The following is a 14,127-nucleotide window of genomic DNA, read 5'->3' on the forward strand; positions in this document are numbered from 1 at the left end:
ATAAAAGGTCTTGATAATCTAATCTATGAAAATAATTTATTTTTTATTTCTAATTAATTCATTTTCTTGCATATTTGCAAAGTAGAATGACCAACTCTGCAAACAGCTGAATACCAAAGTTATATGTTATATACACCTTTTTGAACGAAATATATGGCTTTTCAAACATAAATATGTAATCAATTCATAAAGGGCTGGGAGCAATCCAATTTGCAAACTTGAACTCTACGAAACCATTACTTTAAAAAAAAAAAAATCTACATTGTAGCAATAATTCACACAGTTATTGGCTTGGCTGTGATGCCTAGCTATACCAAAAACCAAAAAGCAACAGGTGTTGGTCACACAAAATGCGCTAGAAATGTCCTGTAAAATAATGTCTTGGAAAAAGTGGGAACCATGTATGTATAATAAAGAATCGGGTTGAGAAATGCTACACACAATCTATCAGCCAACATTTAAACTGAGAGATATAAAGTGCTAGAAGATCCACTGTATATTTCATTTTACTTACTGTATGTAATGCAACATATTTCTGAGTGAAACAGGACATTTAACAAAAAATGTAGGAAGGAACCATTAGGAATTGACTGGGCCATATTTTTACATTTCCATTTGGTGACACTAGTGGCACAGACATTACACACGTTACCTTTAAGAAAGTAAAGAGGGTCAATTATTGAATTACTGAAGGTTTCTTTATGGTCTTTTTGCAGGTTATAATCCCTGTGATCCCCATTTGAGCCCCTGTACCCATATCTGCCTGCTGTCAGCATGTGGCCCCAGGTTTTATTCCTGTGCCTGTCCGTCCGGCTGGACCCTCGCTGCAGACCAGTTCACATGTGTTAGAGGTAGCACATACACCCACATATAGGAAATGACCTCTGACTTTTTAATGTAGACAAGTGGTGCTGTCTTGGAGGACTTAAAATATATGCCAAGGATTGAATGAATTACAGTCTATTTCTACTTTTAGTTGTTTTTAAACAGGCTGTATTTCATAATGAACTTATCCCTTTTAATTCTGGCTCCATTCCATCTAATCTGCTTCTCATTGAAGTAGTCGCCTGATAAATTGGATATAGATTTCAGGGCAATGAAAACTTGTCAACAGCAACCCATATACTAAGTAAGCTCCTTTCGAACATTTACTATTATAAAAAACCTTAGCTCAGCAGACAGATTCGGCTGAAAGCACACAAGAGGCCTTTAGTCTTAAGAAGTCCTTAACGTTCTCCTTAGGGCAAACACACAACCGCGCTCAGGTTTCATCTTTTGTTAGTGCTGTCAAGTGCATTCTTCCGTTAGAGTTAAATAATTAATCCAGACAAACAGTGAGTAAATACTCTGTTTATCCTAAACAACAGTGCTAGCAAAACATATACTGTACAAATAATCATAACGTATAGATTGTGTTTTATGTATGGCTTGTGATGTTGCAGTGGAGGGTCCATTCCTGGTGGTAGTGAAAGACAGCATCATTTACGGCATCCCACTCAATCCAAACGACAAGAGTAATGACGTCATGGTGCCGGTCGCCGGGCTGCAGAATGGATATGACGTTGACTTTGATGATGCAGAGCAGATGATTTACTGGGTGGAACATCCGGTAAACCATAAAAAACAAACATTTGCTACCCCAATCTTTTGTAATCAGATTATTAAATCACCATTTGCCCTCTTTGTTAAATGGGTAGTATACCCAAAAATTATAATTCTGTCATCATTTATTCACCCTCATGTTGTTCCACACTCATATGACTTTCTGTCTTCTGTGGAACACAAAAGATATGGAAATTGAAGCAACATGCTAGCAACACCTAGCTACATGCTAAAACATGCTAGCAACATGCTAGCAACACCTAGCTACATGCTTAAACATGCTAAAACATGCTAGCAACATGCTAGCAACACCTAGCTACATGCTTAAACATGCTAGCAATGCAGTTACAGTCTAGTAACATGCTAAAACATGCTAGCAAAACCCAGCTACATGCTAAAACATGCTAGCAATGCCTAGCTATATGCTCAAACATGCTAGCAACATGCTAGTAACACCAAGCTAGATGCTCAAACATGTTAGCAACATGTAAGCAATGTCTAGGAACATGCTAACACATGCTAGCAATGCCTAGCCACATGGTAAAACATGTCAGCAATACCTAGCTACATTGTAAGACATGTTAGCCATGCCTAGCTACACGATAAACATGTTAGCAACATGCTAGCAACTCCTAGCTACATGCTAAAACATGTTAGCAATGCCTAGCTACATGCTACATGCAACTATCTATCTGTAAAACCTAAGTTTTTTAACTTTCCTTACATTTTCAGACAAGGCTTTTTCAAGCCAACCTCAAAATCAGTTGTTAAGCAGTATGCTAGCCACAATCACCATTAACTTTCATTTAATGTTTTTTTTTTTTCCATACAATGAAAAGGAATGGTGACTAAGATGGTCATTCTGCCTTACATATCCTTTTTACATTTTATTCAAGAAAGTAAGTTATATGGGTTTTGAACAACATGAGGGTATCATGATAGAATTTTCATTTTTGGGTGAATTTTGGGTTTTTGTATATAAATCATATTCAGTTGCTGAGTGTTTTTATGTTTTCCTCATAGGGGGAGATTCATCGGGTGCAGTCAGATGGCACCAACAGAACTGAGTTTGCCCCTGCGGCCATCTTGGGTTCTCCGGTTGGGCTGGCTCTAGACTGGATGTCTCAGAACCTGTACTATTCCAGTCCTTCCTCACAGTCTATAGAGGTTGGAAAGCCTTCAAAACTAATTTCAACATGTCATAGTTAATTCTCAATCCTAGCCAGGCCCCAAAATACTATCATTCACTCAAACTCGTGTTGTTCCAAACCTGTTTTTTCTCCTTTTTTCTATGAGCACAAAAGCAAAATGTCCAAGTAGCTCTTTTCCATACAATGAAAGTGGGTGGTGATTTATACCATCAGGCTCCTAAAAGGACAAAAACACACTATTAAAGGTGCAGTATGTATGTTTCAGAAACCCTTGTTATTAATGACACTTGTGGCCATTAAGTGAACTGCAGCCAGCTACCTGTTGCTCGCGCTCGTGCACACACTCCAAAGGTACGCGAGCGAGCATCGACCAAAACAATGACATAACATACAAAGAGACAACGTGACTCACTGGCATCATGCTGACAGATGAGGTAGCATAATTAAAATTATACAGTTATGATTGTTTTACTACAAACTTTGAGACTGTATATTATATTTGACTCTCCAGTGCTGGAACAGGGCTAAAACAAAGTGTGGATATAGGTCTGACTATGCGAGACTGTAGTTTGAAGTAATCACTTTTCTTTGCATGATACATTGACTGCATTTATAAGATAGCCTATGTCGGCGTTAGCTAGCTAGCAAGCTTTATTAATAGATGTTAGCTAAATCTGGTGGATGATGACAGTAGCAGTTTATAAAATAGACTGTACATTATAAATATCAAAATCAAGTCAAATCAAATCACTTTTATTGTCACACAACCATATACACAAGTGCAACAGTGGGTGAAAGTCTTGGGCAACATAGCAGTCATGACAGTGATGAGACATATACCAATTTACAATAAACATCAGATTTACACAACACAATTTACATATCTAATATACACATAATTACACACAACACAATACACAAATAATAATATACAATACACAGTATACAATACACATAATATAGAATACATTATAAATATACACTACCGGTCAAAGGTTTTGAAACACTTACTCATTCTTTATTATATTTTTTTTCTTCACATTTTAGAATAATAGTAAAGTCATCAAAACTATGGAATAACATAAATGGAACTATGGGAATTATGTTGTGACTAAACAAAATCCAAAATAAATCAAAACTGTGTTATATTTTAGCATCTTCAAAGTGGCCACACTTTGCCTAGAATTTGCAGAAATGTATTCTTGACATTTTCTCAACCAACTTCTTGAGGTATCACCCTGGGATGATTTTTAAACAGTATTGAAGGAGTTCCCATCTATGTTGGGCACTTATTGGCTGCTTTTCTTTATTCTTTTTTTCCAAGTCATCAATTTTCATCAATTTTTTTATTAAATTTTCGTTTTATAATTAAATAAATTAATATGGTGGCACAATTATATTTTTGTCTACAAAACTAATTTCAAACATTTAAGCATACACCTTCAGATCAAAAGATTTTTAAGATCATGAGAAACATTTCAGTCAAGTGTTTCAAAACTTTTGACCGGTAGTGTAAATAAATATGTTGACACAATTCAGTCATTTTGATATATCGATGCGCTATTGTTTGATAATAATAGAATGTATATATTTTCTGTATAACCAAGTTACGTTACACTAATGAATGGGTCTTTTTGCATTATCTTGAACATTGTCTAGCATTCATTTAATGTGTTATTGTAGTTTAGCTAAAATTACACAGATCAATCCTTATGGCACTATATTTCACAAGCTTTGCAGTTATGTAAGCTTACCTGTCCAATAAGAAGAACGCCAGTTCAGGGTCAGTTTTGATCCCCAAAACCGAACAAAGGTCCCTCCAGGAACCAAATGCCCTGCCGATGTTCACTCTAGTTTTCGCTCGACCACAATCACGTTCCTGCTAAGCCAGACGGGATTCAGAAGATAAATGTTTTTTTGGCTTACTCAGAGTTTGTGTAGGAGTCGGTTTTGTACTGGGAGCTGGACGTTTGCTGGATTCCATCTCTAAGATAACGTTACCTAGTGTTGCAGTTTGTTGTTGCTGTTGAATAGCGGAAGAGAAGCTATTACTGTCTGAGGCAAAGCTCTCGGGAGCGTGCATAAACGTCACATCCTTTGGATTTTCCCGGCAAAAGCGACCCGCTCCCTTCGCATGAAAATCAGTCTACAGGCTTTGATAGGGAACCTAGGAAGTCCGGGAAGGGCTCATTTTTTAAGTTGCGTTACAAGCCGTTCACACATTGGCAAAAAAAAGGGCGAATATTACATGAAATTGTTACATATTGCACCTTTAAAGTATCTTAAAAGTAGTCCAAATGACTTGTACACTTTATTCAAAGTCTTCTGAAGTCATACAACAGCTTTGTGTAAGGAACAGAGCAAAATTTAAGTCGTTATTCACTGGTAATCTTCCCCTCCACCGAAGCTCTCAAATTTTCAGCACGTTAGTTAAAAAATTTCACAAACCAGGTTTGTCAGCACTGACACCAAAAGCTTCCATGTGGCTTTAAAATATTTATTTTTTGGGTAAACTATTTCTTTAAGTCTGTCTTTACTGTTGGATTCTTTGTCTCATGTGATCCTTGTTTCAGGTTCTCAGGCTAAAAGGAGAAAATCAGTATAGAAAATCTCTCATCACCAACAACGGCTCACCTACTGGTGCAGGAACTCCAATTGGCATTGCAGTGGACCCAGCACGTGGGTAAGCCCTGTTTAGCAGAATCCTGGAATTAAGCCCTTAGGATATAAAGTATACTTTTAGAAACAAACAGCCCTTTTAAAATCTGCTAACTTATGTGCCACATAATGTGTTTTTGGATACAGGGTCTGCACTTGTCTAGTGATGTTCTGTCTCTGTTTCAGAAAGATGTACTGGACAGATCAGGGAACAGAAAGCGGTATCCCGTCCAAAGTGGCATCTGCAGATATGGACGGCTCCAACGCTGCCATCCTCTTCACTCATAACCTAGAACATGTAAAGTTCATAACAATAGACATAAGAGAGAACAAACTGTATTGGACCGTCACTGGGACTGGTGTGGTAGGACATGTTTCTTCTTAAGTATGTATACCGATCAGCCACAACATTAAAACCACCTGCCTAATATTGTGTAGGTCCCCCTCATGCCGCCAAAGTAGAGCCACCCGTATCTCAGAATTGCAATTTCACCACAATTGTACAGAGTGGTTATCTGAGTTACCGTAGACTTTGTCAGTTCAAACCAGTCTGGCCATTCTCTGTTGACCTCTCTCATCAACAAGGCCTTTCCATCGGCAGAACTGCCCCTCACTGGATGTTTTTTGTTTTTGGCACCATTCAGAGTAAATTCTAGAGACTGTTGTGGGTGAAAATCCCAGAAGATCAGCAGTTACAAAAATACTCAAACCAGCCTGTCTGGCACCAACAATCATCCATGCGATTATCTAATCAGCCAATCGTGTGGCTGCAGTGCATAAAATCATGCAGATATGGGTCAGGAGCTTCAGTTCACATCAACCATCAGAATGAGGGGAAAAAAATTGATCTCAGTAATTTGGGCCGTGGCACAATTGTGGTGAGAGTATATAATATCAGAATGCTGTTCTGAGATGTGGGTTGGCGCTGTTTTGGCATCACGAGGAGAACCAACACAATATTAGGCAGGTAGTTTTAATGTTGTGGCTGATCGGTGTATATGTGTGTGTGTGTGTGTGTGTGTGTGTGTGCATCTGTGTGCATCTGTGTGCGTGTGTGTGATTGATTAATTTGCTTATGTAATCAGCATGTCATGTAATTAATTTCATTAAAAAAATTATGCGATTGACAGCCCTAATTTAAACACATAACCATCCATGTTTGCACACCAATGACACCTATTATGTGTTTAGAAAATAAATAATAAATCTCAGAATAACTTTACAGCTGTTTCTCCCATTTTTCAGATTGAGCGTGGAGACACAGATGGATCAAACCGCATCACTATAGTTAATGGATTGTCTCATCCTTGGGGCGTGGCTGTATACGGCTCTTATCTGTATTTCACCGATCGAGACTTTGAGGTGATTGAACGCGTTGACAAAGCCACGGGACTCAACAGGGTCATCATGCGGCATAACATGGCTGGTCTTAGAGTACTTAAAGTGCACTACAGAGACTGTGAGTACAAGAAAAACAAACTGATAAATTATTTGTAACATAAAACTGAGCTACTTTGCTGTCTACTGCCTACATAGGTTGCTGCCCTACATAGGCAGCACACAGAGCCAATATGTGCCCTTTTTGACCCATTTATCACTGATTCGTTTCACAGTTGACTTAGGGTGGTCTTTCCTGGAAGTCAGCATAACCTTAATGGCCATGTAGCAATTATTAGAGGGATGAATGACTTTCAATAGGATATCAGTTTACCAATTAGTTTCACTCTGCCTCTGGGGGACACTCGGCTTTATATGTGGAAGAATCAGTGTCCTTTTGTTCACCGCTCAGTACACATGGTCATTCTCAGCACTGTGAATGGCATCTATTGTATAACTCCATCCAGAAAGAAGTGGATTTGACAGCAAAGCATAGGTCTCTGATTATTAGTCCCAATATATGAGTATCACTACATAATGATATGCCACAGAAATGAGAATCTCCTAGGAAATACAGAATGGACGTTTTCATTACTAGAATTCTAGGTATTTATTAGTATCATGTACTCTTATGGTTACAGTTAAACCACTATGCTGTTTTGTTGCAAAAATATTAAATCTATCACTTAATTTGTCTGCTTGTCTGTAATGAATTTCTACACTGTCTAACTCCAAGAGTACTCAGTAGGTAGCCCGTTAGTCTTTTTTTGTGGCCCGTGACATGCCACCTTATGAAAGTTCAGTGCTGTCCAAAAGTGTTTAAAATTGCTATGTAAATTTACAGTTAAAAAAGTTAAAGGATTTTGACAAATGTTACACAAAATTAAGCATTTCTTCTTCATTTTATGCCATAAAGTTTTGTTAAACTTTAAAATACTATGAAAATCTAAGATTGTTATTTTTTATTTCTTGTTTTTATTTTTATTTTTTATTATAATATATTATATTTATATTATATTAATTTCAGGCAAACAGCCTTGGAAGAATTTCTTAGGGATGGGCAATCCACTTATTTTCTTTAGGCTAATTTTGCCGATATCGATACCAATACGATACCCCTATTATATGATTTATTTTTATTTATTTTTTTATTTTTTTATTTGTTAATTTTTTTATTTCTGAGGATAAAATATATAATTTTAGCCATTTAACATTATATGCAAAAGCCATCATTTTTTAAATTTTATTTATAGACCTAAACTACAAATGATCTATCTTTGTTTATCATTTGTTTACAACTACAGAACAACATTTTCAGTCTTGCAACAGATTTCAATTTAAACACATTTATAGCAAACAAGCACTGTGACGTCTGGGACTGCATGTGTCTTCGGTATTTCTGTACGTTAAGATGAGCGGATGGAGAAATATATCCAATCATACGCAACTATTTGCTTATATAGTTGTTGTTTTTTCACTTTGAATCTTATAAAACACAATAATTCTCATGGTAAATAAATAATAAAATCACTAGTATAGTTAAAACCTTTAATATCTATTTTTTTATGTGATACAACATCAGGATCGAAAGTATCGATTCTTTAGGTATGATCTGCCCATACATATTTTTCATTGGTGGTCTCAGACTTTTGGACCCCACTGTATATTTATTAATATACCATTGGCTATGGGCTGTTTTCATCTTTGTGTTAGTTTTCATTAATAATAAAACCTTGTGTCACATGTCAATATAATTCACTTCTTAAACTTGAAGGCCAAAAATATTATGCCAATGATACTGATGTGGCTGCATTTGCACTGATGCTCAGCAAATAACTTTCCCTTTCTTACTTTATATAGTTGCAACCCTGTTGTGGTTAAAACATGGCCCTGAAGTTGTGTTCCTCTGCTCTAATCCTGTTTATCTCTCTATCTGTCTTGTGTTCTCTCACCCCAGCCTCAGCAGGCTCATCTAATGGTTGCAGTAATAACATGGGAGCATGCGAGCAGTTGTGTCTGCCATGTCCTGGTGGCATATTCAGCTGCGCCTGTGCAACAGGGTTCAAACTCAATGCTGATAACAGAACCTGTGCTCCTTACCAGTCCTATGTGGTCATCTCTATGCTCACCGCCATCAAGGGTTTCAGTCTGGAGGGAGCAGACCACTCAGAGTCTATGGTGCCTGTTGCAGGAAGAGGTAGGTTTCAGAAGTACTGGGCAATATAGCCAAAACATTCAATTTAATTATATTTCAGCCTTTTTTTCAATATTTATTTATTGGCTCTAAAAAGGGCAATTTTCTTTTTTCATCATTCAACCAAACAGCCATTGTAGTTGATTGAAAATATTTAATGCAAGAAGTAAAAAAAAAAAAATTCAAATCAGAGATGCTCTTAAAACATCTGTTTTAGCTCTCTCATACTTGCGAGGAATGAAACAATGTTGGATCTTGAAACTACTCTAACATCAGTTTTTTTTTTTTATTTCCTTTTTCTCCCCAATTTGGAATACCCAATTTCCAATGCACACTAAGTCCTCGTGGTGGCGTAGTGACTCACCTCAATCCGGGTGGCGGAGGACGAATCTCAGTTGCCTCCGCTTCTGAGACCGTCAACCCGCACATCTTTACCACGTGGCTTGTTGAACACATTACCGCGGAGACATACTATGTGTGGAGGCTTCACGCCATCCACCACGGCATCCACGCACAAATCACCATGCGCCCCACCGAGAGCGAACCACATTATAACGACCATGAGGATGTTACCCCATGTGACTCTACCCTCCCTAGCAACCGGGCCAATTTGGTTGCTTAGGAGACCTGGCTGGAGTCACTCAGCACGCCCTGGGATTCGAACTCGCAAACTCTAGGGGTGGTAGTCAGCGTCTTTACTCACTGAGCTACCCAGGCCCCCTAATATCAGGATTTTAAGGAAATGTAATGATCAAATATTCATGATGTTGCTTTATTTTATATCGGCAGCAAAATCATCGCAATTATATCTTAAATAGGTTTCAGTGAGGGGCTTATTATATGTATAATGAGGAAGACATGGTACAGCATTAACAAAGACATTTGATTTTACTCTGTCCTAATATTATTTGTGTGTGCACGTGTGTCCTTTAGGCCGCAATGCTCTCCATGTGGACGTGCACATGCCGTCCGGTTTCATTTACTGGTGTGACTTCAGCAGCACAGTGGCATCTCAGAATGGTATCCGCAGAATCAAACCAGATGGCTCGGGATTCCAAAGCATTGTCACCTCAGGGATCGGACATAATGGAATTCGGGGCATTGCTGTAGATTGGGCCGCAGGTGAGGGGTTTTGTGTTTGTGTTCACGTTTTAATAATAAAAAATAATGCCAGATTTACTAATTGTCTAAATGCATTTACTGAATTCATAGTGAATGCACCATATTCTGGAATGTTCTAGAAAGGGTTTAGAGGTCAGAGTGGTGACTGCCTTACTGTTGGGACATGTTAATTAACTTAGTAGCAGCAAAGACAGGTGGCTTTAACGAAGATTAAAGGTTAACTCGTGAATCCAAGAAAGCTTAGTTTGTTACAGCCCCAGTTACTCGTAGCTTGTTAAGCATAAACGTTTGACCCTAATATGTGAATAAATTAGGGCTGCCAAAGTAACCCAGATTTGTATGATCTGCTGATCAGGACCCCAATACAAAGCGTGGCATCTTCTTAAAGGGGTTTAATTTGTGATTTATGATCCACTGACTGTGCATTATCCCACTTATTACAGAACTATTTACCTAGTGTCTAAAGCCACGCACACACTAATACATTTTTTTTGAAAACACATGAACTTTGCTGTTTATGCCTCTCATCAACACTAGAGACTTTTGTACGCTCTCCATAACCACACACTTTGGAAAACGTTGGTGTTAACTGAAAACTGAGTTTTCAAATGAAAACCATTTGTAGATGTGGCCTAAACCTCTCAAATATTGTCCGACTACAATGACCAAAGTTCAGCCAACAAACTGTGTGTGGCGCAAGCTGATAGGTCCTTTGAAATTGTTATATGTTAGCCAATTGGCTCGCTCACATGTGACATGTTAAGCCAATCAGCTCGCATTGGTCCTTTGACGTGTAGTCGGCTAGCCAATCAACTTGCTTCTCTCTCTTTGTTCTTATATAATTTAGCTCAGTTTAGCAGATAAGCCAGTTTCACTGCGGTGCGCTCAGAGTTTTTCTTTGAATCCCATCTGCTCCATGGGGACTGTTTATATGTTTATTTCTGCAGCAGCATTTCCTACATGCTCATTGCAGCATGTCTTGCATTTGGTCTAATTGTGTAGCAGCAGCATGTCCACATGTTTATCTCAGTATGTCTGTGTATTTTCTAGCAGTAGCAAGTTTCAGTACTTGCTCTGCAGCAAGACCAGTATCCTATCGATATGTCATACCCACATTAACATGCTAAATCTTTCTAAGAGTTGTCATGGCTGAACTGTAATTAAGTTTGATTGTCTTTTAACAGGAAACCTCTATTTCACGAATGCCTTCTTGACTGAGACATACATCGAAGTCATTCAGCTTAATACAACATTCCGTCGTGTTCTTCTCAAAACCCAAGTAGACATGCCACGTCATATTGTGGTGGACCCTAAGAATAGATACCTCTTCTGGGCTGACTATGGACAGACACCCAAAATTGAGCGGGCCTTTTTAGATGGTACCAACCGGACAGTCCTGGTTTCCTCTGGCATCATCACTCCTAGGGGCTTAGCTCTAGACCACAGAGACGGATACATCTACTGGGTGGACGATTCACTTGACATGATTGCACGAGTTCGTCCTGAGGGGGGTGAGATGGAAGTTGTGCGGTATGGTAGTCGCTATCCAACTCCGTATGGCATCATTGTGTTTGAGGAGAAAGTGATTTGGGTGGACAGAAACTTGAAGAAGGTCTTCCAGGTGAGCAAACAACCAGGAGCAACAGATCAGCCAGTCATGATTAGAGACAACATCAACATGCTCCGAGACGTCACAGTCTTTGACCAGAGAATGCAGCCAAGTTCGGCCCACGAGCTTAATAACAACCCTTGCTTGGAGTCTAATGGTGGCTGTGCCCACATTTGCTTCGCCATCCCAGGCAGTCAGACCCGAAAATGTGCCTGTTCCTTTGGGAATCTAGCTGCCGATGACAGCTCTTGTGTGGAATCCTGGGATGACTACCTTATTTACACGACAGAGAGTACCGTACGGTCTTTGCGGTTGGATCCAGAAGATTACTCACTGCCCTTTCCTGTGGTAAATGTGGCCCGGACTTCTGTTGCCCTTGATTTTGACAGGCTCGATGGCAGGATCTATTTCACGCAGAGCTCAGGAGCAGGCCAGAGCAAGATTGGCTTCATTACTTTGGCTTCACCTACCTCCCCTGCCATAGAGGTGGCCACAGGTGAGCATTTAAGGAATATACCATAAATATAACCTTGTTTAGTTTGAATACTTTCGCAGTTGGAAGATTTTTATAGAAGGTTATACAGGCCTTAAGAGATTTGAAGTTTGATGATTAAATAGGCCTTAAGTAGTTTGAATGCTTGAAAAGTTTGAAGTTTGATGGTTATTTATAGGCCTTAAGTAGTCTGAATTGGTATACCAATTGGTATCAAGAATCATGAACATTTACTTGTAAACTTGATACTGACTACTGAAAATTTGGTACTGTCACAACCCTAAGCTGTAGGTTATCCCATCAAGTGCTCATAAGTCTTTGTTTTTCTGAATTCTTTCTTCTCTGTGGAGATCTGGGAGCTCCTGATGGTATTGCCTATGACTGGATCAATAAGCGTATCTATTACAGTGACTACATTAATCAGACCATCAGCTCAATGGCAGTGGATGGATCTCAGAGGACTGTTGTAGCACATGTGCCCAGACCAAGAGCCATCATGCTGGATCCATGTAGAGGGTGAGTCTCTGTGATTAGATGTTCATTTTCTCGTCTGTTCTTTAATTGAACTGGATATGACTCTGTTTTTGGACAGGTATATGTACTGGACCGACTGGGGCACAAACGCAAAAATTGAGCGTGCTACTTTGGGCGGAAACTTCAGGACAGAGATTGTCAATACTAGTCTGGTTTGGCCAAACGGTCTGACACTGGACTATGATGATCAGAGACTGTACTGGGCAGATGCCAGCTTGTAAGATCATACATATTATATTCATTTTCACCCAGGAGCATGTCTTGGGGCCATTTAGGCCAAATATATTCTTGCTTTTAAAAAATCATGGTGCAGCACAACATATGGAACAGAGCGCAGATGTCTCGAAACGCATTTTTAAAAGTTGAAGTTCTTTTACCTTGGCGTGGTGAGATTCTGGAAAATAGCGAGAAATGCCACAATGATCAAAGACGTCTGTCTAGCGCATGTTTACATAGAAAGTGCAGATGGATGCAAAAAAAAGCGTTCAGTGTGAATGGCATCTTACTTGGCAAAATTACAATGACTGACAAGTATAAGCGATGCAAGCTTTCTCTTCCTTGTAAATCAGAATTTTTGTCCGAACCAATAACAAGCGGTGAGTGATGAGACATTTTGTTGGTTTCTATTTCTGAAGCATCACGATGGTTAGCCCCAACCACAATAAAATCTCATTTTTTGCTACAAGAGTTTTATTAAACATAAAATATGTTCTGATTGGCTGTGAATATATGGCATTGTGTAGCATTTTCGTTTTTAGTGTAGACAGACATATGTCGCAGGAAACTTGTCAGATCACACTTGGTTAGGACACAATGTAAGACTGCAGTTAGGTCATAACTAGTTTAGTTTTTTTTCATTGATTGAATTAGACATCACTAACATTAAATTTACACAGTGACTATTTATTATTTGTGGGATGATGATTTAAGGTGTTCTCTACATTCAGACAGAAGATTGAGAGATGCTCTCTCATTGGAGCTAACCGTGAGGTTATCGTAAGCACAGCCATCTACCCATTTGCAATGACAGTGTACGGCCAGCACATCTACTGGACCGACTGGAATACACGCAGTATTTACCGTGCAAACAAGCATGATGGGTCCGACCAGAGAGTGATGCTGCAGAATCTTTCATCGCGACCGATGGACATCCACGTGCTGTCCAACAGCAAACAGCAGCAGTGCGGCAGCCCCTGCGAGCAGTTCAACGGTGGCTGCAGCCATATTTGCACACCAGGTCAGTTCATATTTCAAAACAATAGATGTGTACAAAACTACTTAGTTATGGCTTGTAAAGTCAGTATCCTTCATAGTCTTTGTCAATGAATAGAGACTGAACTTGCATATCTTTTCAATGGAATTTGCCATTAGCATCATGCTAAGCTAA

General features: G+C 38.9%; 2 protein-coding genes across 2 annotated transcripts in view; one reads left to right on the forward strand and one right to left on the reverse strand.

Annotated features, from left to right (window-relative positions):
* Positions 1-14,127, reverse strand: part of LOC127448416 (ceramide synthase 6-like) — a 427,716-nt gene that overhangs the window by 236,157 nt on the left and 177,432 nt on the right. The gene's annotated exons all lie outside the window — the stretch shown is intronic.
* The window catches only part of LOC127448043 (low-density lipoprotein receptor-related protein 2-like), a 124,436-nt gene that overhangs the window by 43,328 nt on the left and 66,981 nt on the right, over positions 1-14,127 (forward strand). Inside the window, exons 30-41 of the mRNA XM_051710302.1 lie at positions 717-851; positions 1,443-1,609; positions 2,626-2,769; positions 5,327-5,436; positions 5,598-5,775; positions 6,657-6,870; positions 8,746-8,985; positions 9,916-10,104; positions 11,289-12,209; positions 12,557-12,722; positions 12,799-12,957; positions 13,688-13,977. Of these exons, the coding sequence (XP_051566262.1) occupies positions 717-851; positions 1,443-1,609; positions 2,626-2,769; positions 5,327-5,436; positions 5,598-5,775; positions 6,657-6,870; positions 8,746-8,985; positions 9,916-10,104; positions 11,289-12,209; positions 12,557-12,722; positions 12,799-12,957; positions 13,688-13,977 (2,913 nt within the window). The remainder of the gene's footprint in view (positions 1-716; positions 852-1,442; positions 1,610-2,625; positions 2,770-5,326; positions 5,437-5,597; positions 5,776-6,656; positions 6,871-8,745; positions 8,986-9,915; positions 10,105-11,288; positions 12,210-12,556; positions 12,723-12,798; positions 12,958-13,687; positions 13,978-14,127) is intronic.

Source organism: Myxocyprinus asiaticus, chromosome 11 (assembly GCF_019703515.2).
Source record: "Myxocyprinus asiaticus isolate MX2 ecotype Aquarium Trade chromosome 11, UBuf_Myxa_2, whole genome shotgun sequence".
NCBI lineage: Eukaryota > Metazoa > Chordata > Actinopteri > Cypriniformes > Catostomidae > Myxocyprinus > Myxocyprinus asiaticus.